This window comes from Lutjanus erythropterus, chromosome 7 (assembly GCF_056507025.1).
Source record: "Lutjanus erythropterus isolate fLutEry1 chromosome 7, fLutEry1.hap2, whole genome shotgun sequence".
Lineage (NCBI taxonomy): Eukaryota > Metazoa > Chordata > Actinopteri > Lutjaniformes > Lutjanidae > Lutjanus > Lutjanus erythropterus.
In genome coordinates, this window is record NC_139323.1 from 23,106,419 (window position 1) to 23,132,177 (window position 25,759).

The following is a 25,759-nucleotide window of genomic DNA, read 5'->3' on the forward strand; positions in this document are numbered from 1 at the left end:
AAGCCAGCTCCTTATCCAGTGGGTCTAACTGAGAACATATTTTGCAAAAAATAAAATCTTAGACATTGTATAATTGCAGTAATTTGTATTTTTTATTAGCAAAATATATTTCCTACTATATCTCTGCGGTGTGTGCTTGTGTGTGCTAAGCTCATTTGTCTTTTTCCACTACAAATAATTACAGTGACGCAGCACAGTTTGAGCCTTCATGTTTACCCGCTGGTGCAGTTTGCTTCAGTTTATAAATGACAAACGTGCTGATAAAACATCCCTACATAATGAGGTACTGACTGACTTTAACAGTCTGCTCGACACATATATTCTTGTAGGTTTCTGTCCTATCACGTCGGGAAAGTACCTGCACAGTATTTCAATGGAAAACTGAACAGTGCTGATTCTGTATCATAACTACTGCTTGACCAGCAGAAATGAAGAACAATCCTGGAAACCCCCTTTACTTGGTCTTTTAGTTTCATTTAGACTCCACACCAGTCTTAACTTTTAATTTTAAGCTTTCAAAATAGCCCTGAAATATAGTATTGCAGAACAGTATCACCAATGTTTTAAATGTAAATTCAATATATTATTTAATAATAAACTGATTATGACTGCCTATATTGCATACTATATATTCTGCAGATTTAAGACCATTATCTCAGGAGTCCAAATTATGAATTGTGTGCACAGGAGAGCAAATACTCAGATAAGCCAAGCGTCTCACCAAGCCATGGTACTGACACTAGACAAGAGTATATTCAAAAGTCTATTCTTGGTGTTTATTGTATAAACCACACTGACGCTTGTAATATTGGCTAACCACTAGCAAGAAGCTGCAGATATATGAAACTGAATGAGTAATAACTGTAACTGAAGACCATTGTTCTCAAATTGGGTGTCATCATTTAAACAAGAAAAAAGAGCACTGCATTCTTGCAAGGCAAAAGAGTTTTATGGCACACTAAAACAAAAATGATAAATATGTATGGATTGTTTCTCAGTGATTTACAAATATTGAAAATATGAAAATGAGAGTTTTTTTTAAAGAGTTTTTGCGATATATTTTGAAATAGGGGTTTTAGACCTAAATCCAGCAAACAGCTGCCCATGAAATAATTCTCTGCAATATTAACACCAAACACAAGTGACTCAGTGTGCATGAAACCCCGTCGCTGCATGATGAGAACAACTCTAGGCTGAGGAACAAAATTAATGACTTCCTTTGTCCACTAGAGGGACACCAAAGAACAGGACATGCAAAGGACCAAAGAGTCATCCAGCTCAGGTTTGTCATTTGTGTTTTACTACATCAACATAAATGCAAAATAAAAGGGCAAGAAAAGAAAGCAATAACAGCAGAAGTAAAAAATCATAATGAAAAGAGCACATTTCATTTCATGTATGCAGAGATTATGTACTGTTACACATGACTGACGCTTTAGATTTTGACAATCAAGAAAACAGATCACAACTAGGGGGCTATATTTTAACAACTAAGAAAACTAAAAAAAAAAGTGTCTGCACCTAATCACTGTATTATTACGGGTTTCATAGTTTAATTATTAAGAAGAATTAAACTAATCTCATAATCAAAAGTAATGCTATAGATCTTTTATGTTTATGTTTTTGACCTGGGAATAGGGATATAAAAAAATAAATCTCTAAAATACAAAATCATGTTTTCAATTGTTAGTATTAATGCGTTTTGTGTAAAATGAAGAATATGTGCAGCTTCCAGATAACTTCCAGATAAGTATTTCACCCTGAGAAGATAATAAATTATTTTAAAGTTGAGTTTCCTGGTATTTAATGTGCAGACCATAAAATGAGTTTTAAAGAAAAAAGATTATTTCAATTTGTGATTTCTTTGACTATTTCTTTGAAGATCCTGATAAAGATTCATTGATTTTACAAGCTAGCCCAATTATGTAGATTATGATAACCAGTAACACAAACTGAGCGTCCAACTGTATCCTGATCTTAACATCGTAAGTGCTGATGTACTACCTTTAAACAGATATCTTATTCTACTGATACTTCTAAAAAATTGTACTTTTTAGCTGCTTTTTTAACAAATATAAAATGACACAAGGAAAGAAATGGTAATTCAGTCATGTAAACAAGTTATACCGCATTTTACACATTAATAAGGTGCAATGTGCAAGATATGGCCACCTGTCAAAGATCACTCTAAACAAAAAGGAGGCAGCATATCACCAAAGTAGCCATTAGTGGCAACTAGCTAAACTGACCTAACACAATCCAGAGACATATATATACACAGGCACCGCACTGGCCTTTGGATTTTACGTCAGTGTCGCTGCCATTTTTGTTGGGTAAAGACTGACCTCTGTACAAAGACATGTAAACGGGAGCTGCACTTTTTCTGGTTAAAAAGCAGTATAATGGTTATTGCTCATTTTCAATGAGTGGTGTTATATCAAGCGTTTATAATCTACATGAAGTAAGAAATAAGGTTGTTTTGGTTTTTTTTCATAACATAACTTTCATAACTTGTCTTGACCTGAGAAAAAGGGTGTCAATGTTGACATAATTCACCAACAAGCTGGAATGGTCTACATATGTATGTCAAAGCCTAAGGGGAGGAGGCTTAAGCTATACTATCAAACAATCATCTCTTGGTATTAAAAGTTGCATTATGAGGGTGGGCTCAGGCCAGATTAGCATGCTAGCTTAGGTATCGGCAATATAATACGGTAATTATATGTCTTTGATGTAACATCATAACTGATATTTCTCATTCTGTTGACATTGGTTCATTTTCTGAATGTTATAAACTAAAATCCTGGCCATATTTTACACACTGCACCTTTAAATTTCTAAAATTCTAAACTTCATTGCTGATTTATCCACGAAAGCTATCATGCTAAGTACCAGTTACCAGCCTCTACTAAATTCACAATCATAACTTTTTAACACTAGAAAAATAACATGACTAACTACAGGACTTCATTTGTTGATACAGCTCTCCCAGCTCCTTTGGAAAACATTTTTAAGACATTATGCATCCACTTGTTTATGTGCAACGTGACACCAGCTAATTCAATTATGCTGAAATGCATTTGCTGTGAATCAGTTTGAAAAAGTCATTAGTAGTACAGCAGCCTAGAAGAAAAATGTCCTACTGGGAAGAATGTTTTTGGAAAATAACTTTGTCGTGCTTATTTGTCGTGACTTCTGAAAAACCTGCAGTCTCACGATTTTCATTTCCACATCATGTTGACATTCATTCACCAACTTTTTTTTTTTTTTGACTAACACATCATCATTACACCCTTTTTGAGTCATTATTTTTGTCACATCTGGGCAAATGATTAAAAGCAACATAATGAGCAAATGCATCTCAAATCCACATGAAGCATGCATACAAATAGAAATTAATGCCAAACAAAAATCGGGCAGCTCCATTATGAAGACATTTTCTAAAGTGGAATCTTTGAGTAGATGCGTTCAAGTGGAAAACAAGCAAGATGATCATAACTGACAAGTTCAAAGGATGTAAATATTAGCGGAGGATGTGACATGTGACAAACTGTGCATTGCTGTCAGATGGAGAGACCATTTGTAGCAGAAGGATAATTCAAAACTAGGTAACATCTCAGGGGATCTTGATGTTGTACACCCCTGCCAACTTTTGAGCACAAACATGTTCAGAGATGGACGGCTTTGTACCCTGAAATAGTGGTATTTTCCCCTCTGTGTGTTGTCATTCTGCTGCTGTTCACACACTCCTCCCGTGGGAGTTCACTACACTACTACTGTCTAATGTCTGCTGGCCTGAGCTGTCTCTCACCCTCAGCCAGGAAGATCTGCATGGCCCTGTAGAGCAGGTGAACGCCAAGCTCCCGTTTCTTCTTCAGCTGCCAGTTGGCCACCACGCCGTAGAAATCTCCTCGCTTCTGATTGGTGAGCATCTTCAACCCTGGAACAGTTGGATAGGGTCAGTGTTCTCCAACTTTTTTGTTGCTTTTGCAGTTGTAAAATTTATACTCAATAAAATTACATGCCATTGGTATTCATGACATAACAGGTACTTTGGTTTAATTCATATTATTATTATTATTATTATTATTGGTAGTAGTAGTAGTAGTATGTCAAAAAGCTGAAAGAATAACATGTTGCTTGATTTGTAAATTTCGTCATTCTGTTGACTTCATTTGTGGCAACAGCAAGCAACAATCCTAGCTACATCTCCTGACGATGAGGCAAAGCTATCAAGAGAATCTTTTATGACTTGTACATGGATTTAACCAACAAAACTTGAGGCTAAATTACTCAATTTTATCCCCCCGAAAGTCCCTAATGTTGTGCCTCCCAACCGCACACCTCTCCTGCATCTTCCTTCACCAACTGTTTCAATAATAACAATTTTAAGTGAGATTACGTTTACAGGCTTTTTTATAATGTCCTTCCACTTCTAACTACACATTATGTGTTTAATACGTGACCAATGATTGGCTGATATTATCACCAATTAATTAAATTGTCCTTTTCAAGGCGATTTAAGATCCTGATACAAAGCAGATGAGCGAGAATGGGTATTCAAACTGCACTTAAACTCACCGATGGCCTCCACCATGCAGGCTTCTCTTGTGTAGGCCTCCACCGGAATGACATTCTGGAAACAATGCAGAGAGATGACGCCCTGCCCCGCGCCCCACACCTGAAGTATGTGCTGCACTTTGCGACACAAATGCTGTCACACAGAGAAGAAAGGGACAGTGTTTCATATGCATATTTTACATCTCATTTATTTCAATTTAGTTCACTAAAGCCCCTTTTACACTGAACAAAAATCCACTAATTTGGCTTTTGTGTTCAGTGGGAAAACGTACAATCTGCATTTATTCCCAGGTCATATGACTTTATAGTAGTCACAGGTTTTTATTGGCTGCAGCTCCAGCAGTGATAGAAACATGACACTCAGCTGGACATGCTAATTTTTGCTCCTTTTACAGCAGAGGCAATAAAAGCTTGTCCCCTCCGTCTGCAACTCCTTTGCCCCATTTCCATACCCATGTACGAGACTGAGTTGATGTGGTTTGTATTGGTGCATCGGCCTGGCAGGGTCTGTCACAGCAGGGCTGCCCGCTTGAATGTGTGTATTTAACTGATGACGCATTTGTCTTGAAACAAGCAGCTGTAAATCAGTGGATAAACACATTTCATTGCCTATAAATTCTTCACACTACAAGTCCTCTGATATTTTGTTGTTTAAACCTTTTATAAAGCAACAAAAGCAGGAAATGTTGGGTTTCCATCAGCACTAACTTAACACCACGTCCATGATGAAAGTGACATTAAACAGTAAAATAAAGCAGATACTTCAAAGTACAAACAGGAACACAACAGTGATTCAGTTAGAAGTTACACACAAGTATGAAGAGCTGAAAACACAAAAACGATTTTCTCTCTGTTGTCCTGCACAGACATGAATTGAGTCTCTGCTGTCCAACATGTTTGTGATGTTAAATTTGACAGACACGACAGACACTCATCTACTATTTTTCCATTTGCCCATATTTAAAAACCTCCATAAATGTGGTAATTCTGTTATAAAAATGGCCACTGCCTTACCTTGGATGTCTTCTCTCCTTTGTAATACTCTAAAGCCTCGTACAGGTGGCTGTAGGGGCGGGAGCGTTTTCCTTTGCCAACATAAAATATAGCGTGGATAAATGTCTGGAAACACTCCTGGGGGGTCATGGTGTGACTGCGGAATGGCAGGTTTTTCGTCACTCTGGCAGAGAAAAAGAAAAAAGATATGTTAAATCATATTTTCAAACTCAAAGGTGTTAATCTGTACTACAGGAGTGTGAGTAGTTAAGACCTGAAGAGGAAACAAGTCGGTCCTAAAAATATACTGGGAACTGAATATTGATCTTGACTTAATGTTGAATACACAGTTAATACTGCTGATTTTACTGGGAGATACTCAATGATACAATATTTATGGTAATTTTTTTAAAAAAAAGGAAAAATGACAACATAAAAAATGTCCTTTAATAAATAATAGATATGATATATGCACCATTTGTTGTTTGTATAAAACTTATTTTTCCTTTAGCTTAAAATGCTTCTGCTTTCTGTCTTTAATGAAAGGAAATCGAAGTAGCACATCATTACCTAAACGTGCAAAAAAATTGTCGTGAACTGTTTTTGGCAATGAATGCTTGAATTATGAAACGCAGCCATCAGTAGCTGTCCTTTTGTAAATTAAAATAATTAACCATGTACTATCACGGTAGATACTGTCACAGTCTGGTTCGGTATGAGACATTTTTTTAATTGTGATATCTGATATATTGTTTCATCCCTAGATTTTTCATATTGTTTGTCCATGTGTCCATTAATCTAAGAAATAAAACATTGAACTTGTTTTGAAAGTGGAGTTTTAACTCTGGTTTTTGTCCACTCTCCCTACTGAGACACTGTTGCAAATTTGGCAAATCTTTTGTTTAGCTGTTTTGATCATTTTATCATTTAATGATAAGTGACACCAACAAACCTAGCAATTTTCTCTTATTAGGGAAAGAAATATGTGTACAAACTCCCAATGAATTTCCCAAAATGACAAATCAACATGGCTTATTCTTACTTATCTGTTAACAGCTGCTTTTCTTACACAGCATAACCTTCTGCCCTAATTACAAGCAGTGTTAGCAGAAACATAAATGATTCTCATGCCAAATAATAATGACACTGTCTCGTCACATTAGAAAAGGTTTTGTGCAGCTCAGATCATCTTCTCTTGGAAAGCCGGCATCGTTGCCCAAAGAAAGAAATCAAAGAAAAACACAAATCAGCATGAGAGACAGCAGACCTTGGGTCGAGCAGCAGGTAGTTGAAGCTGGACTTGATGATGCCCTCCCGCCACTTTCTGTTTTGATCTGGTTGGTCAAACTGTTGGCACAAAGCCTGCTCATCCGCCTGGCAATCAGGCAGCTCAAAGGTCCTCAGGGCCTGACGCAATTCTGGACTATAACTTGAATCTACGAAAGTAAAATAAGAACAAAATGACTTGGTGCATGAGTGACTGTGATGATAAGCTAAATTATAGTACGTGTATTAATATGCCTCATTCATTCAGTGGTTCTAATCTGATCTACCCACAAAGTGATGCCTACTTGAATCCAAACAGTGGTGAGTTTCAGTACCAATAACAAGTTTAAGTTTTCATTTTCATGCTTCTCTTTAAGAGGGATTCTGTGATCAACTACAGGCCACAAATATTTCTCTGCTTCATAAGACAAACATTAATTCAAGTAGTAACATAATTATGAATTTCTTATATAAAAAAACATTTTCATCTTCCATTTATCTTCTCAGCCACACCTCATCTTATCCCAAACTGCTCAAAATTCAGACAAGTTAAGAAATATTATTACTATCTAGAAAAAACAAACAATAATTGTTCAGCTTACTATGAGGCTTAATGGAAGTTCAAGGTATTGGTTGGTGGTCTGGAAAACTCTGAGGCGCTACAGTTCACCATTAGCCACCACATTTCTACTCAGAGTTCTCAACAGGGCATCTGTGCAACCTTGAATCTTTACAACCTGCTTTCCCTGATGCAAGACTCCTGGGGTTGAAACACACTGGCTAATCCATGAGTGATTTTTATATTCTTAACAATGCCAAGAACTTCCATTAGGCCTACTTATGAGCCAGACAGTCATTCTTTGTTTTATTTCTGTCCAATTACTGGCCCTATCTTTGAAGAGCACCTGAGCACCCAACAATACTTATACTTAAATATAGCACTGCCCACATATAGCACTACTTTTTTCTTTACCGTCATTAATAATATCACATCACATCTCATCTCATAATATCTCTAAAAAAAACAGTAATCAATCATTTGAAATAATGAGCACAAGCGTTACCTGTTTGTGACTGTTCTGACTGCTTCCGTTGATGTGGTGACTGAGACTTTGATTCCAGCAACAGGCGGCACAGCCTTCGCATGTAAGTGGGTCTTGTGCGGCTGCTGATGGGGCCTGGGCTCTCCCCCAGCTCCACCAGCTTCAATCTCAGCTCCTTGTCAGTCAATCCTTTGGTCTCCAGTGACGAACTCTGCTCATCATCTTCATCCCTCCGTGGCTCATTCTGGGGCTTTTGGTTCTCCTTTCCTCTGTTCTTCATCATGTCCGTCTGCATTGAGTGCCAGTCATAAATGATGGTCTCCTCGGTGCTGCTGCTCATGCTGGAGCTGAGTGAGGTGTTTGCAGTAGGCGGGATGTGGGTCTCAATCAACTTATGGCCCTGCTCTGTATCAGTGTAGAGGTACTCCACTGGTTCGTCCAGATCCTGGATGAGTGGACGCCCTCCAGGGGTGTAAGACAGGTTAGCAAGGTGCTGTGGTCTGCGGCAGCTCGACAGTCGGCTCATGCTGTACCTGGGGGTGCTTCCAGCGCCTGGAGTGCAAGGCACATCGGAGTGTTCCCTGGATCTCCTTGGAGAAAAATAGCTGGAGCTGGATGAAGACGAGCCAGAGTCTGTCTGAGAGCTACAGTCCTCAGTGACCCAGACGTCTTCATTTTTTAGACTGTCTACTTTGTCCTTACCAGGGATGTCATTAATGCTTCTCTTTGTTGTTCCCTCATCTGTACTTGTCAGATCATCAGTCAGAAAGTCCCTGCCTTCAATAAGATTGTGGTCTTGCATGCACAATATAACCTCTGCAAGGTTTCTTTCATAAGAATCCATTGCAGAGTCCTGGTTTTTCTCCAGTATGACTGTGTCAGACAAAGTCTGTGACTCTGCCGTAGAGTCAGTTACACTCTTGGGGAGAATGATTGTGTCAGCTTGGCTATTACTGACACTCGAACCAGCTCTGAGGGTGCTGGACTGTGTGTCTTGGCAATCAGCAGGCAATGAGTCTCCTCCTGTGCTGCTCCCTGAGTAGGACGGTGTAATACAAGGTGCATGTGGTGAACTGTAAAAGTCCTCACTGCTCTGAGACCTGGGTGTGTGGCGGCGTGTTCGAACTGGTGTAGGGAGGGTCTCTTCAAACAGAGAAGATGTCATGAGGAGGCTTTCCGGGGTCCTGCTTGTTCTCAGTGAGCAGCGACTCAATCTCGAGCGAGTCCTGCCTGTTACGAAAGGACTTGGTGTGAATGGAAGCTCAAAGTTGTCCTGTAATGCTTCAGCTGCATCATCCACAGGCTGATCAACAGCATCTTCACCTACACCTTCACCTGATGTGTCCATAACAGGACCACTACAAGCCTGAAGTACATCATTTTTTGGGTTGTCTAGTCTATCTGGTAAATGCTCTGCAATTTCAGGCTTTGAATCTATCTTGGATTCTGTTTGAACAGGTGAGAGATTCCCATCCTTCCTGGTGAAGCCACAATCAGAGTCTGTAGAAATCTTTTTGAGAGAATCAGCCCTAGCAGGAATCTCCTCCCCCGCAGGCAGTGAAAGATGTCTGGGTTGCAGAGATGCATCCAGAGCACTGGTGTAATGATCACTCTCACAGCTACTATAATGACTACAACCAGTCCCACTGCTGCTGCTGCTGCTACCAACGCCGGAACAGGGTGGCTGCTCTGGTATATTCACCCGTGCCTCTTTTACAGGTTCACCCTCCTCTTCATCATCACTTTCTTCCAAAGTGCAGTGACTGATGACTGTTTTCTCCATGTCATCTTCTGTGCTCTCACTGCTGTCCCTGCAAAAAACATAAACATGATCCGGCGAGGTGACATCGATGCCCTGCTTGTGTAAAACGGTGGCCATGCGTTTTGAATCCAGGAAGTCACAGTACTCAGACAGGTCAAAAGGTAAAGTGCTGGTGCACTGGCTGCCATCAACAGCAGGCTGCTGTTTGGGAGACTCAGGACTAAAAACAGGAAAATATTCATCCACATCTCTGAAGCTCACACTTTTCCGGCTCACTCGCCTGAAGGGAAACACTGGGAGAGTGTCTCTTCTGGAGGGGGAGATTATGTGTTCATTTGCTTTTGATGTAAGTGCATCATCATAAGTAAACAAATCGCCCTCCTTAAGAATCGGCATTGCAGCTGCAGGTCCCACTGTAGACATGCGAGTGCTTGATAGTATGGAGGGACCTTCAGATGCCCAGTGTGAGGAGGAATTGTTCCAGTGATGCCTCTTAGTGTCCAAATCAGAAAGCCTGTTATATGATATTCCTCTGCAGCTTGGCCTCCCGTTAATGTTAGACATGTTGAAAAATGACGAGCGCCTTGTGCTGCTCATTGGTGCTTCACCAAAGTCACTTATCATAGAAGAGTGGGAACTGAAGCTGTAGTCTGATTCAGGATAGCTGGACGTGTCCGTTTGGTCTGAATACACAGCTGTGGAGAAAAAAAAGACACATTTCCTAAAAAAGGGAAAAAGTGCCACCAGCCAAATTCTAGGAAAAATATAGCTGTCACCCATCTGATCTACTCTTTATACACTACCAGATAGTTTGGCAGAAGATCAGCAATGTGTTTAAGTTCTATTTGGCTGGGAAACTAGGGACTACATTAGGCACTGATGACAGGTATCAACAAAGTATTTTTTCCCTAGCTCCCTACATTTTTAAGACACAATATCCTAGAAAATCAGTACTCTTAGAGTCTCCATTTTGAAATGCAACAAAATATTCTTTCAGATATATTTGTTTTGGGATTTAAGGAAGTTAATACTTGTATGTATGTGATCACTGTAATAACTGTTACTAATATATAAAAATCTTTAAGAATCACTCAAAAATGATATAAAACACTTCACTCTTTGAAAAAAATGTTTCTGCAATATATTGCATCTCCGTGCCATGTTAACACTGCTGTATAAGTATCATAAAAAATAATTTTGCATTCAAATTGTATTTTTTAGGATTACGTTTTATAAGCAACCTTCAAAAAGACTTTCTTACAGTATTGGAATTGAGGCAAGTCGTCCTCTTCTGTGTCTGATGAAGTCCCCTGGTACTCTTGAAGAAGCTGGGCACATTTTTGATTCTCCTGTTGCTCTGCAAGCAGCCCTGGTGTATTCCCTTCCTATATAAATCAAAGAGATAACAGACATAAGGCAAATTGAACCAAACATTTAAAGTCACACATTAGTAGATGTCTTGTTACAAATCATGTATTTCCTTTGTGTTCATTCAGCTGCACTACAGAACTATCACAAGAACTTTAACATGACTGTTAAAGACAGGTTATGCTAAATGTTTGTGCATGCATCTGGCATACGTTTAACTATAAACTCATTTCCAGCGTCCTGCTCAGTTGTCTTACACTTCCTCCAAGTGATTGTGGACACTAAAAACTATTCTTACATTATCTTTAGTGTTTGGGTTCCCTCCATTCATCAAAAGTAGCTTCAGATTTTGAAAACATCCCCACAGCGCAGCAATGTGAAGAGGAGTTAGGCCCTCTGATGACCTGGGAGAAATACAAGGAAACAGAACTTTATATTACATATACGAGAAAACCCTACATTATTATGCTCAAGAGGATATAATGCTGAAAGTCACATGATGCAAAAAGTCTGTGGATGACTGCTCAGACATCTATACAACCTTTGTATACAATTACAGTTGCTGATTACTGATCAAAAGAAAATCAACAGTTCTTTCATGTAATTTCAGATAAGTGGGTTCTGAAGTTATATAAAATATAAAAAAAATGTGAGGAGGAAAATTCAGCATGCTTCTAACCATACCGGACATTAGGGTCCGCTCCATGTTGCAGTAACATTTTCAAGCAGCGTGTGTTCTTCTCAGTCTCTTTGCCTGCAGCCAAGTGTATTGCAGCCACCCCTTTCCTTCCCACCAGATCAGGACATGCACCTTGTGAAAGGAGCAGCTGCACAGATCTGCCACAGAAAAGAGAGCTGTCACAGTCTGATATATACTGCATTGTGGCATACAGTTTTAATGTACTGAAAACAAAGGTAAGATACCCTGCAAATGGCATAGCCTGGATAAAGGGAGGACCAAAAAGCAGCTCTTGAACTAGTAAGCAAGTATTTATATAGACTGCTGTGGATAATAGTTGAAGCTGTAGATGCTGTTGTCTTTCAGTCAACATTGCAGGGGATCTGTTTATTTTGTCTGGCCCTTATTTACTTTTAATGGACACACATGCACTTCAGTAGCTCTGTGTATCTTTAAAAAGTGAATTAAATTAACCACTAACTATTTGATGATCAATTAATGGGTCTGAGTATTTTTTTAAAGAAAAAAATGACAAAATTCTCTGTTTCTGGCTAATTAAAGCTTGATATTTTTCGTTTTCTTTAGTCCTCTGTGACAGAAAACTGAATATCTTTGGTTGGGGGACATCATACATTCGAGGCCATCATATTGGGCTTTGGAAAAACTGATCTACCTGTTTCACCATTTTCTGATTTTTGATGGGCCAAACAACTAATCAATTAACTGAGAAAATAATCAACAGATTAATCAACGATGAAAAAGATTTTAGTTGCAGCCCTACTACTATGCCCTGTAAGACAAGTCACACATTTATTACCTTATTGTAAATATTTGTAAATTGTATTGTAAATTATAAAAAAAAATCAAAGCTCATAGTGCCATACCATTACCATACACTAACTCACTGTGTAACCACTAATGTTGAGGGATAATTTGTAAACAATGCTAGGACAATGATCTTCTTACACGGCCACACGTTTGACTTTAATCTTTGTGGGTTTGAGGACTACAGGGACACCAAACATGTACGAAGGAAGTCATCACAATTTAGCAAGGACCGAAAAAAAAAGATCAAATTCATCATCAAACACACGTAATTTACTTCCACTATTACATCAGGAAAATAACTTTGCATAAGGTAAGTTCACATAAAACGGGAAAAATGTACTTCATAATGAAATGTCAGAGCAGCCGCATCGTATCAACAGAAAAGGCATGTCTGGACAAAACAAAGAGAAAAGTGGGCTGAGCCTCACCTTGGTTCTCCATCCTTCACAGCTTTACACAGTTGACTTTCAAGTCTCTTCCGATCCATGACCAACGTTATTCCTTTACAAGTTAGCTATTTATGCTCATGTGGCAGCATCACCTGAATCAGCCCATAGCCGAAACCCGAGCAGCAAGCTCTGAAAACTTTTAATCGAAGCTAGCTATCGTTGGCTAAGCTAATACCGACTGAGTACACGCAGAAACCTGCGCAGTGCCCGCACATATAAAACTACGTTTCATACACAGCCATCCATCAATGTGTATTATCCTTGGTTGTGTCCCTTAAATACTTGAAGAGATATACTGTTTTCAGACTCCAAATGCGATGTTTACGTTTTCGAGGAACAGCACGACTATTTTGATTGAATTTCCCTCCAAGCTCTCAGCCCCCTCTCCTTGTTCGCAGCAGCCGGAAGTTCCGCCCATGGGTGTCTCTGATTGGATAATGCTGTCATTGCGTCCAATTAGATGAGACGTAGTTCTTCCTCTTGAGACCTGCACCTTTTAATCGATACTTCGCTACGGTCAGTTTCCGTTTTACTGTTATATACACTCCGTATCACCTCTTCATAGCCAATGTTTCAAAAAAAACATGTGTGTTTTCTTGTATAAAATAATATTCCTCCTATTAAATATCATAGACTGACGTCACTAAAAGGGTTACAAAGATCAGAAACATAAATAATCATGCTCTTATTATAGAAAGTCTCATTGTAATTTCTTTTTTTTTAATGTTTCCAAACTGATTCTGAAAAAATCATTTATGTTTTGGCCCAGGCCTATATACTATGTTTATTTTTGTTTAGGTAAGAAAAGGAAATTAACTTGGTGTCTTGCAATTTCCTTGCATATTTTGTGTAAAATTAACATTAATCATTAGTCAGTAACAAAATTCTGACAAGCCACTTAAAGGTATACTATAAAATAATCAATAGAACAATTTATACTCATCTCTCGATAACCCCTATTAATCAAAAGTGTGTGGTGGTGTCTTTATCTGCAGAGACCCCACCCTCTGCCTTTATATTCTTATTTTCTCACTTATTCCTCTCTTTATCAACAACATAAAGCGTCTATGTTTCATGACCTCAAAATGTGACTCGGCAATCAATATTTTTGGTGCATTTGCAAACAGCAACTGACAAATCAAGTATATTACCTTTAAACTCTACACAACTAGCATAATAGCAACAGAGTGGGACAAAAAATCAAATGTGACTAGCTGGCTACTACTCTTTTACAATATCCATTCTGGTTATGTGTGATGAGGCCTGAGTAGAGACACAGCAATGCCCTATTCTTTCAAGATAGGGATGAAGAAACTTGGATGTATGACAAGGATGTGCCCGCTAAGCTTTTGCATGAATAAATTAAAAGAAAGTGGACCTGTGAGTGAATAAGAAGGCCATGAGAGGCTAGAAAATTGGTAGATACTGTAAACTGCATCCTTGCCTCAAGTACAGTCTTCTTTGCAGAGTATAAGATATCTTGAAATATAAAAAGAGGCAATCATTTTTTTTTAATATCATTGGAAAATGACAGCTTTATTTAAAATATTCCTAAAATAATTTCAAGCATATCTTATATAAATAAACACAGTTAAGTGTTGAACATCATTGCTGCACGCAATACAGAGGCTTCTCACAACAAGGTTATCTCAAAAAGAAAAAATTACTTCAAATGGCAGTGATCTGAAAGTTGTGCGACTGTGCAGCTCTTCGACTTCATACAGGAAGTGCAGTTTGAAGAATAATTTATTTTTAAAAACAAAAATGTCAGATAACATAGTTATTCCAAGGTCAAGACAAGTTCTCCAGAGGCTGTGAGTCATCTCAGACAGAGCAGAAGGAGAGGAGAAGCAGGCCCATCAGGAGGAGCAGCAGGCTGGGGTGGATGGATCCAGCATGGTTGAGGGTCAGTTTGCACTCCTCATAAGGCTCCAGGCAGGCAGCGTAAGCCAGGACATGGGCAATGTAGTTCTGTTCCTGGACCCCGTGGAAAAGGTGTGACATGGGGCCTTTGGCAAAGATAGCTACATCCTCAATGCCGTGGGTCTCTGAATCAAGAGGGACAGGGGCCTGCTGACGGTAGTCATTACTCACTGAGGAAGAATAGGACAAAAGAGCATTATTTTAGCTATATCAGAGCTTTCTGGCACATAGACAAATTGCTATCCAAAAATTTGTTCATAAAGTGAGTCTGACAGACATATGATGAAATAAAGTACAGTTAAATGGTACTCAATTAAAATCTTGATCTGGTATCAGCGAAAACAAAATATTATAAGCTTTACAACAGTAGTAGTTATTGAAGAACTAATATATTATTACTGAGTTGCTGCAAGTTTCAACAAGTTAAATCTAAGACTTTTTAAGACCATTGTGAATGCAATTTAAGATGTATTTCTTGACCAAAATGGCAAAACACATTTAAAAGTGAGCCTGAAGTTAATGTAATTTAGAACTAATGTTAACTTTATAATCTAATCAATGTTTAAGACCTGCGAAATTGTTTTAAAAACATTTAAGACACTTTAATGCCTTCAATTCAGATTACTGTATTGTTAGACTTTTTAAACTACCAGTGGAAATCCTGTGTCCTTTACACTGTAAATGATCACATCAGTCATGAGGTAGACAGTCTTTACAGTAAATTAAGGAGGCAATGACTAACTGGTCAGATCATCTGACACTTCTTACATAATCGGGTGATAGTGTTATACAACATGTAATATATATTATGACAGGCTTATCAGGCTATGTAATAACAGAATAAAAAATATTGATGAAATCTGCAGTTATCTAACAATATTTGGTATATTTCATATAGAGAATACAAATGATAAGGATGTTACATCATCAAAGGAAAGTTAATTTCTTGGAGCTACAACACATTTTTCTAAATGAGTGAGTAGGACAGGGTTCACTGTCTCACTCAGAGTCAGTTTCTGTGACATTCATGTAACACTGAATACCTTCAATATATTCAGTTCAGCTCTTCAGTTCTCCACAACACTGTAGTTGTGCAGTTACACCACAAGATGGAGCTATTAAACCACTTAGTCTTCTCTAGACAGCTCAATGCACACTTACTTGAAATTGTCTCATTCATATCTGGCCGAGTTCCATTGACAATCTGGTATCCTGGTCCATTTCCATACACAGCAGTGGTGAAGTGCTTCTTGTCCTCAGCTTGTGAGCGAGACACTCCTGTAAATCACAGGACAAGGTTTGTTCAAACTTGAAACATCAGATATTCTGTTTTGGTTTTTTTTTTTATCATTAAACCTCCTTCAGTTCAGCTCTAATCAAATTCTAAGAATGCATTTTACCTAAAACAGGGTTTCCTCTGGCAGAGTATCCTCCAAAGGCAAAGACATGAGAGTGGTCAGCAGTTACCACAGACAGGGTGTCCAGCTCACTGGTGAGTTCAGCTGCTCGCCCGATCGCCCGGTCAAACTCAACAGCCTCATAGAGAGCTCTTTTAGCCCTCGCTCCGTGGTGACCGTGGTCAATTCTTCCACTTAAAGTTCAAAAGAAAATAAATGACAAATAAGTAAAAGCATGAAGAACATCATTAAACTCTAATAATCTGGCCAAAACTAGAAATGTTTCCAAAATTATAGTTCCACTTGAAAGGGAAAAACCCCAAAATATCACTGGTGTTACCTGATGTTAAATTAAATCACTACTTTAATACATTTATAATTTAAAATGGTGTCAAAGGGACGGTTACAATGATAGTTTAACTTAGATTACTGTTGTTTGCCAACAGAAAACAGTTATACTTATCTTCCACAAAGAGGAAAAATCCCTTTGGGTTCTTGCTGAGAATCTGAATTGCTTTCTCCATCATCTCCGTGAGGGAGGGGTCCATGGACGGATCACGATCCAACTCGTAGCGGCAGTCTTTGGGCTCAAACAGACCTAATGCAGAGAGAAACAGCAGGCCTCAGTTTTAAGATGCTGCCATGCACTTTGAATAGTGTTATAGTGCCATGATGTGATTAAATCTGCACAATTTAAGATTTTCTGCAAAACAAAAACATAAGGCATAAATGCTTGTGCTATCACTCTAAATTGCAAATTGAGGCTGTAAAAGAGAAGAAAAATATGCTTTTTTATTGAGACTCCTGATTCAATGCAGCCAGGTAATATAGTACTGTATGTCTACACCGTATCCAGAGTGACAAAGTTTTGTTTTGTGGCTTTTCCCAGTATGTGAGGTCATGTTGTCCTTGCACCACATGAACAGTAACTGGTGAATTGCACAGCTCTTCTTACCCATCAGGAAGTCCGTAGTTCTAGGGTTGACAGCATCAAACTGGGCTTTGTTCCAAACATATTTAGCATTCTGTAGGCAATGAATGAAAACAAAGAAATTAATTTCTGGACTAGTGTCAGGAGTGACTGTAAACTTTGTTTTATAATCCCTTTAAAATGTTTAACAAGTTGCAGGCAGAGGGGAAATGGCATTCATCCACACTCAAACTCAAACCTAATGAGCACTGTACCTTTTTGTTCTTTATCCACTCTGCAATGAGATTTTGTCCATCATTTCTGTCTCCTCTGAACGATGGATACTCGGGATCTTGCATGTCTCTGGGATACATGTACTGACGACCTCCACCAAGAATGACCTGCATCAAAAGACATGGTGACAGTTTATATATTTCATGCCCTATGTCCTTGCATTTTTTATGTTGAGTATTTATGTCTTGCACTGTCTAGTGTTCGCCTGTTTAACTGTTGCACCACAGGCTCCTGGGAAACCACATTTTATCCTAAATGTATACTCTACTCTACTCTACTGCCCCTTTACTTGAATGTGAGTGAAACACTTTAAAGAACATCTACCAACTGCCCATCTATGGCCGCCAACCCCACTGATCTGCTTCAGGTTTCTGGCTCTTAAAATGATGTATTTAGATGTCATCTTGCTCTGGGTGGGAACTGACTCTTCCTAAGCCCTGCCTATTTGTGCTCTGTGCTCCAATAATGGCTGAGAAAGCTTGGTACCTTGGTCACTTCTCTCCTTTTCCTGTTTCCTTACTTATGTGCTAGACTCATTCTGAATAGAAATCCAAATTTTGAAGATGGTTAAGAGCTGTGACTGGGGGACCTGTAAATACAACATATATTCACACTAGCTAATCTACATCATTAGATAACTTCAGACTAAATATAGGTCAACTTAACATGAAAGGAGAAAGCTGACTTTGAATGGGTCTGGAGATTTGGTTACAGTAATAGTTTGTGGTGGGGGCCCAATGTGATATCTTTTCAGGGGGGGCAAAATCTGTGGTGGCACCCCTGCTTGTATTGGCACAAAAATACCTTCATATTAAAACATACTTACATTTATCTCCGTGTTGTGAACCAGCTGATAAGCAATGTCACGGCAACCATTTTGGACAGCCTCCTCGGTGAGGTCGGAGTCAGCGTACCAGCCTCGGTTGGCACTGTGAGCGTAGGATGCACCAGGAGAGGCGTGCTGCACTCTGGTTGTAGTGACAATTCCCACCGATTTTCCTAAAACACATAGAGCAGCTTTAGTCATAATGAGGACATCTTTTTTAATACTGCATATATTGACATGGATACACTTAACACAGAGTAATACTGATCTCTCTGAGATTATGAAAAACACATCAACGTAGACGAATCCACCTAGTGTCAGAGCAAATATAAGTTCAAACGTAAATGGGACCACCATAGTCAAGCTATGTAAACCTGAACCTACCGGCTTGTTTGGCACGGTGCAGAACTGATTTGACCTCATTCCCATACATGGCACTACAGTTGTACCTCGGGGTGGCGGCAGTGACACCCAGGGTGCCGTAGTTGGCCTTCACACCACACAAGTATGCTGTGGCTGTTCCAGCACTGTCTGGCATCTGCTGGTCCACATTGTACGTCTGCAGGGGCCAAATATAATCACACATGTTAATATGAACATTTATCATCTTGAGAGTTTAGCAGGTGTTCTAATTTACAGTGACTGACTATACATACATACATACATACAGTGGTTATTCTGAGAGTTACAGTAGAGTATAATTGTATTCTTAGACTAGATGGGAATCTGCATGTACCTTCAACTTATACAAGCGAAACACTCTTGAGTTTATGAACATTAATTAACGTTTACCCTTTTTAAATGGTTTTGAAACAGTCTTAATTTATTATTGATGCCTCTATGTGACCTACAGAATTCTATCCTCAATTATGACCCACCAGCAATGTGTGGTGGTGGCTGTATCTGCAGTCCTCTGACTGTATCCTTATTTTATTTTTTCCTTGTCTGCTTGTCTGTGTTACTTTAGTGTTGTATATCCAGACCAGGAAAACGCCCTGCCTTGTTTGCATTTCTTTAAACCAATCACAAACATCTTGGGCAGCACTAAGTCCAGGATGCAGCGATGACGATGCTGCAAAATTGTGTTGAGAGGGTATTTGCTCTGGCATTAAAATTACTACATCACTGGTAACAGTTGTTTATGTTCTTACCCTTAACATCTCAGGTGCTAATTTGCCATTTTCAGGTTTTAGGTTGCAGCTCTTTTTTTTTTTTTTGTTTCCCAGACATTGAAAACATAGACGCAGATGCCAAGATGCTGCTTGAAGCAAGTGACCAATGGCAGGACTTACCCCAGCAGTGTGCATCTGGTCAGACTAGTGTAATTTTGATTAGGATGATGTAGCAGGTTCCAATTCCAATTTTTTTTTTCTGTGGCTCAACCTGAAATTGCCTACCTTGACAAATAAATAGAACAGTCTGCCCATTTTGGGCTAATATCCTATATCCAGTAAACTATGGACGAATATAATCTTGACATTGTTAATGCTGACAACACTGTCTGCATTTCAAAATTCACTGATATTTTATCTGTGGAGATGGGCAAAAGTACAAGACTCAGACCCAAGAAAGATTGATAACAGGCTACCTGTGCCACCATCGGATGATTATAATGACAGCCAATCAAAGCTCAAAATACAGTCTGCTCATGTTCAGGGGCATAGTTTAGGGTTGACTCAAGTAAGCTCAGTTTATCCACCTCTTTTAAATGGGGCTGAGAGTTCACTCACGTATTCTCTCTCAGATCAACAGTAGCAATCAAAATTACTTGTGAACAACAGGAGATTTATGCCTAAGACGAGAGAGAGTGTGTCCTTGCCACACAATAATGATTGATCAGTGGACATTGTCCTTACGTAACACTTTATGAGATTATTCTGAAAGTTTTTAAGGATTATAAATGTATGTGTCATATCTTCATTAAAACAGTCTAAATACACATTCCTATGCAGCAGCAGTCTGAATATGTTAGTCAGAGTGGACCGACCTTAGACAGGGCCAGGTGTGGGAAGGTATCCATAACCAGACTGGTCTCCTCCCCAGATTTTCCTGCCATCTGGCCTTTGAGGATACGCGTAGCAGTCACTGTCGGTACCCCCATACCTGGAAGCAGGTGGAAGCACACCTGAGTGTTAGATTACATCGTCCAGGCAGGCACAGGGCCGCCGTTGTGCTCTGTGAACCTCATAAGACTCAGCTGATCATGAGAGTTTAAAGGGTGGTGAAAGACATCTGAGAAATTGTGGTCAACATGTAAAGAAAATGCAGCAATATTTCAGATTTTTACTCATTTACAAACTTGATTATTTCTTCTTATATTTCATGAAAAATCCAGGACATCTTTGCCAGCATTTGTTGTCAGAGCCTTTGGGAGTTCACACTCTCTTATTACAGTTTCAGACTGAATGAAGCATTTGCTAATTTCTTTTCTGCATTGCAAATATGTGTGAGGAACTATGTGAACCAATGGTTCCCAACCTTTTTCCTCAAGGGACTCCTTTCAACCTGTTTCATATTATATTCATTTCATGGGAATATGATTTTGTAGGAGTCTTTCTGGTCATCTATTTGAAGATCAGACTAAATATATCTTTGATAATCAAGTCAAACATACTGTATTTCAACATGTTATGCAAAATGAAATGAGCATTAAATCACTGTCAGTTGCCAAAGTTTAAGGTCTAATAGTCATTCCTCTGTAGAAAGGTACTGCCACCGTGTCATTCAAGGTAAGAACTTTGCAGTTTGTTTCACTTATACGGTGATTAAATGTTAATGATCATTCACCAAACACTGATACAATCTTCAGTGTGCTGCTATCAGCATGTGTGTGGGTTGGGGTGGAGGCAACTGTAATCATAAATCAGTAATTCATCAATAAATGTTATAATTGCTCAAGTGGAGTTGCCAAATACCGATCTTGATCATGGAGTGAACAGAAGGAAGTGAATGGCCGTAAAAACCTCAGTGTAGGAGGTCCCAGGTCATGGCTAAATGACATGTCATATCTTAGTTAGCTTATTTATACTGGAGTTATGGTTAATTATTGATTATAATATAACTGTTAGTAAATTGTTATCCAAAACAGAGATTTTAATCAGAATTAACTTGTACATTGGAGATCTGGTAGATGTTTTAGCTCTGCATCGTAGACTAATTTGAACTCTTTGCAGTGGTTTACCTTTTTTCACATTCAGATCATTTAGGGACACATGAGGAAATAGCAACACATGCAGTGTAGACTGTGGTTTAACCTCAGCTCATTTTGTTGTGCTTGGCTTTTCAAGCAGTATAGCAACTGCTGGTGATCAGATATCAACATTCTCCTCTACCCATAAACCCACGCTTCCTGGGGTCACATAGTGCACTGGGTTTGCATCGCATTCTCTCTCTTGGTGAACAGCACCGCAATGATGATGAGACTCACACTTTCAAGCTCCGCCGGCGTCCTCTCACCCGAACAAATGCACTGAACTTAAAGGAGAAAAATCAAAGGAACCACTTGAACTGTGGGAAAGCTCCTTTCTCAGACTCACCGTCCCCCAGGAAGAGGATGAGGTTCTTGGCTTGGTGGGGATTAGGCTGAACATACAAGGCGGTGTGAAGAGCCTGCTTCGCTTTGTTGTTCCAGTAGCTGGCATGGAGCTCTTCCTCTACAAGCACAAAAAAAGAAAATATGATTGCCGTCCACGACCAGAAGTGGCTTATTAAATGTGCTTTAATATTATAAGTCTATATGAGGTAATGCTTTTATTTAGTGTTATGTAAAATAACAGCAATATAAAGATCAACTCTCACTGACAATTAGAATAAGGAATAAAATCAGCAATGTCGTAAAGACCAAATTCCTACAAATCATACAAGCCAAAGATGCCATGAAAATAAAGGAGAAAAATAGGCTGATTACGTGATCTTGCTCTGTCACTGTGTTTTTTATCAGATTTTTATATATAAATTGCTGTTAATGTATGGCATGTTTTCTCTGTAAGTAAGCATTCTTAGTTTCTACAAATACCTTAAAAACAGCAACAGTATGTAACATATTCTTACCCGAAACAGCCAAGGTCCACTGCACTGAAATGAAAATCATTAATCCACCAAAAATGAGTTTATGTTTGCTGTCCATGATGTTGGCTTAATGTGACTTTAAAACAAAACAGGGTAAATGAGTACCTCTCCGCACTCAGAGGTTCATTTATAGTTGCAGCCAAAGTGCAAAGGGCAAATGGAGGAACCTGTCAACGTGAGACAGAGGCGTACACGCACAATTAAGTGCATTTACTCAGATTTGACTGTACTTTATGTGAGTATTTTCCTCTCATGCCATTTTATACTTCTACTGCACTACAGTTCAAAAGGAAATATTGTATTATTTACATACAAAACATGAAAATGTACAAATACAGCTAATTAATGTTGATTAGTTGATTGACGGAAAATAAAATTGGTGACTATTTTGATAATCATTTATTCAAAAACATTTGGATTTGCTGTTTTCCTTTTAATTTGTTTAATTATTTTGTGGTTTCGACTGTTGGTTAGACCAGAGGTTATCAATGTGAGAGGCATGTTACAGTCATTTCAGAGGGGTTACAAAATATTACATTAATGATCAAAAATAGATCGCATAACAACACATATTTTTTACATTTTTACTGTTCTGACCATTTTCCCCAAGAAGCTGATTGGTCTAGTCCAGTATGTAAGATTAGCTGCAGACAAAGGATCAAATAGATCAAATAATGCAAGTACACAACCCACCACATGATCCCATCCAGGCTTATGCCTACCAGAGATAATAAATGCCTCTTGACAGACAGTTTTTATGTATTTATGTATTCGGTGCAGTCTGAAGTTATGTAAAACGGCAATTAGGTTATCTTGAAACTCAGTTTTACAGGAAGGAAGTGAACAACAGTTCACACAAATGTTTTACTTTCCATTGTCTTGTTATATATTAGTATTTTTACTTCAACACTTTTTTTTAAATGTTCTACATTCTATCTGTCTTATATGAGATCATCATACAGTATATCTGCCTTATATGAAATAATATCTCATATGTCTTACTACTATATGTGTATACTTTTTTATGAAGGTATTTCTTTTATCCACATTTTACTCATTAATATATGAACTTATTTCTTTTATTTTACACTTAGTTTATGGATGGTTGATGGGTTTCTAATTTTTGTTCTGTAAACCTTTTAATCTGGAAAGCACTTCTTACTTGAGCTTGAAAAGTTCTACATAAGCACATTTTCCTTATACTTTTACTTAAGGAACATTTTCAAGGCAGGGAGTTTATCCTACCTGTAACATCATATTTTACAGTGTGTGTGCGTGTACTTCACTGTGTTGTCTTCTGTGGAAGTATTACAATAAGGACAGCAAATTAGAAAAGAGTAACTTCACTTCTGGTTTAGAAAGAAAAGAAATACTTAAATACTTTAAAGAAATACTGTAGAACACAAATGTTCCAGTTCTTCTCTTTAAACTTGTCTGGAAATGATACTGTCTTTATTTTGAAGTGTTTGATGGTGCAATAAATTTAACCTTGTGCAAGAAAATGTGCTTCAGGCTTTTTAATCATTAATGTTAACTGTGATATAATTAATTCTTTATCTGTTTTATTTCAGTGTCGGAGTACAGAACACTATCTAATGACTGTTAACCAGGAGCAGTTCAAGTCATTGGTATCTTATAGCCTCAATAAATCATCATATAATAATGATGATTACATTGTTTTATGGTGCCTTGCATGTATTATATTGCAGCTTTACAGATCTCTACAGCTCATATTTAAGCAGGCCAGAATTCAGCCCACTCTTCTTAAAAACAGTTTTAAAGCAGAACAACTGTTTATTTAAATTTGTGCCAGAATTAATTGATAGCATGTGAGTTTGTGTGTGTAGAGGTGGGTCTGTCTGTACATCTGTGTGGTGTGCTGCAGCAGTGTGTTTGAAAACCCTCAGCACTCTCACATTGACTGGCCTTGTGGTTCAGACAGACCATCACAAGGTCACATAGTTTTTTTCCTGTATCAGCAGTTGGATTTATTACAGCAAAAGGTTTTTTTTTGCAGAATAAGCATAATATCAGAAAGACCGGAAGAGAACTGACTATGAACAAATAAATGAGATTACATTAATTTGCAAAAAAATAATTAAAGTATATGACAATGCAGCAATAGAGCTTTTCACAGACTCTGTTGCAAGGATATACAGAATCAACTTAAAGAACCAGTGTTTGCAATTTGCAAACACTTCATCTCACTCTCCCATTCTAAGCGTGAACCTGTGCTAGCTGCAAAAGTCAAGAAAAATGTGAAAGGCTGTATCTAGAGCCAATGTTTGGTTTGTCTGTTCAAGGCTACTGTAGAAATATTGCATTGCAATATGACAGTTTACAAACCTACCCAACCCAGATAACCCAAACCAACCAACCAAGGCAACGAGTAATAGCCAATCAGAGTCAGAGTAGAGTGGATTATGATTTCACCACCCTGGGGAAAAAAATGCTTCCTGTTGTGCTTTTATATGTTATGTGATAGGCTTGTCTTATGCTGAAAGGAAGACCAAATTTTGAAGATGGTAAAAAGATGTTGCTGGACCTGTAAAAGCCATATATATTCACATAGCTAACGTTAATGCTAGCTAGCTATGTAATCTACAATCAATAGTTAGTTAGCTAAGTAGTTAGCTAGCATTTTGCTAACCTTAGCCAATGTCTGTGAAGATTCTCAGTCATCCAGGTCATGGTATTTGCTAAGGGTTAGCGTGGGCAACTGGACATGTGTAGATTCTTAAAGACAACGTGCCTCTCATCTAAGAGACCTCTCCAGTATGTGACTCATGGACCATGACTCACATCCTTCTCGAGGTGTCATTGACCCCACAGAGGTTAAATACCTGGACCTCCCCATAAATCAGCTAGAAATCAAAGAAATCTCTTGTATGAGAGACGATGACCCCAACCCACATGATGACTATGGCCTATGGCTGATGTCATTTTACAGGAAAAGAGGCGGAACTTAGGAAGGGTCAATTTGTTATATATCCAGGGTTTCCAATGTGAGTGGATTTTGGAAATTTGGAAACCCACTACAATGGGATGATTCCACTGTGTCAAATACTTGCATTTGTTGAGGCCTAGAGGCGAAATGCTGTTTTCAATGTTTAAATTTTATACACATTCATTCATACATTCAGCTCTTTCTTGAATATTTCTTTCTATAAAAATCAGCAAGTCAATTTGTTTTTAGGAAATCTTTATGAAATGAAAGAGCCAATGAAATAAGGTGTTACCTATAATAAATGCTATTAAATGAATTGGAGAACAGACTCACCAAGAAGACGTGATTTTCTTCATCCTTATTTAAGTAACATTTGCAAAAACACAGTATAAAAATACATACAATATTTGCATATAAAATACATT

General features: G+C 38.4%; 2 protein-coding genes across 3 annotated transcripts; both read right to left on the minus strand.

Annotated features, from left to right (window-relative positions):
• Positions 1-2,521: 2,521 nt before the first annotated feature.
• Positions 2,522-13,525, minus strand: LOC146324024 (uncharacterized). 2 transcript variants are annotated; one of them, XM_084723235.1, is made up of 9 exons: positions 12,949-13,514; positions 11,698-11,850; positions 11,312-11,417; positions 10,907-11,030; positions 7,905-10,340; positions 6,842-7,010; positions 5,596-5,758; positions 4,582-4,714; positions 2,522-3,940 (listed from the first exon to the last, which is right to left on the minus strand). In XM_084723235.1, the coding sequence occupies exons 1-9, from the start codon at positions 13,005-13,007 to the stop codon at positions 3,774-3,776; spliced, it is 3,510 nt and encodes a 1,169-aa protein (XP_084579361.1). In that variant the 5' UTR covers positions 13,008-13,514; the 3' UTR covers positions 2,522-3,773. The 2 variants fall into 2 exon arrangements, with proteins under 2 accessions (XP_084579361.1, XP_084579362.1); XM_084723236.1 differs by lacking the exons at positions 2,522-3,940; positions 4,582-4,714; positions 6,842-7,010 and having other exon boundaries at positions 5,623-5,758; positions 12,949-13,525.
• Positions 13,526-14,752: 1,227 nt separating this feature from the next.
• On the minus strand, positions 14,753-22,518 carry alpi.2 (alkaline phosphatase, intestinal, tandem duplicate 2). Its single transcript, XM_084723240.1, has 11 exons — positions 22,370-22,518; positions 21,856-21,972; positions 20,307-20,422; positions 18,704-18,878; positions 18,320-18,492; positions 17,475-17,600; positions 17,245-17,314; positions 16,753-16,887; positions 16,293-16,484; positions 16,054-16,170; positions 14,753-15,062 (listed from the first exon to the last, which is right to left on the minus strand). Exons 1-11 carry the CDS (start codon positions 22,443-22,445, stop codon positions 14,794-14,796), a joined length of 1,566 nt encoding a protein of 521 aa, XP_084579366.1. The 5' UTR covers positions 22,446-22,518; the 3' UTR covers positions 14,753-14,793.
• Between the last annotated feature and the right edge of the window lie 3,241 nt (positions 22,519-25,759).

What these genes read in the sequence shown, in the direction of transcription:
- LOC146324024 (XM_084723235.1), bottom strand. Translation starts at nt 13,007, where the DNA reads ATGGATCGGAAGAGACTTGAAAGTCAACTGTGTAAAGCTGTGAAGGAT. An exon ending in GTCAGAACAGTCACAAACAG is followed by an intron (nt 7,011 to 7,904) that starts GTAACGCTTGTG and finishes TTACTTTCGTAG; the next exon opens with ATTCAAGTTATAGTCCAGAA. An exon ending in AAGGAGAGAAGACATCCAAG is followed by an intron (nt 4,715 to 5,595) that starts GTAAGGCAGTGG and finishes TCTGTGTGACAG; the next exon opens with CATTTGTGTCGCAAAGTGCA.
- alpi.2 (XM_084723240.1), bottom strand. Translation starts at nt 22,445, where the DNA reads ATGGACAGCAAACATAAACTCATTTTTGGTGGATTAATGATTTTCATT. An exon ending in AGTGGATAAAGAACAAAAAG is followed by an intron (nt 17,315 to 17,474) that starts GTACAGTGCTCA and finishes CATTGCCTACAG; the next exon opens with AATGCTAAATATGTTTGGAA. An exon ending in AACTACGGACTTCCTGATGG is followed by an intron (nt 16,888 to 17,244) that starts GTAAGAAGAGCT and finishes TCTCTGCATTAG; the next exon opens with GTCTGTTTGAGCCCAAAGAC.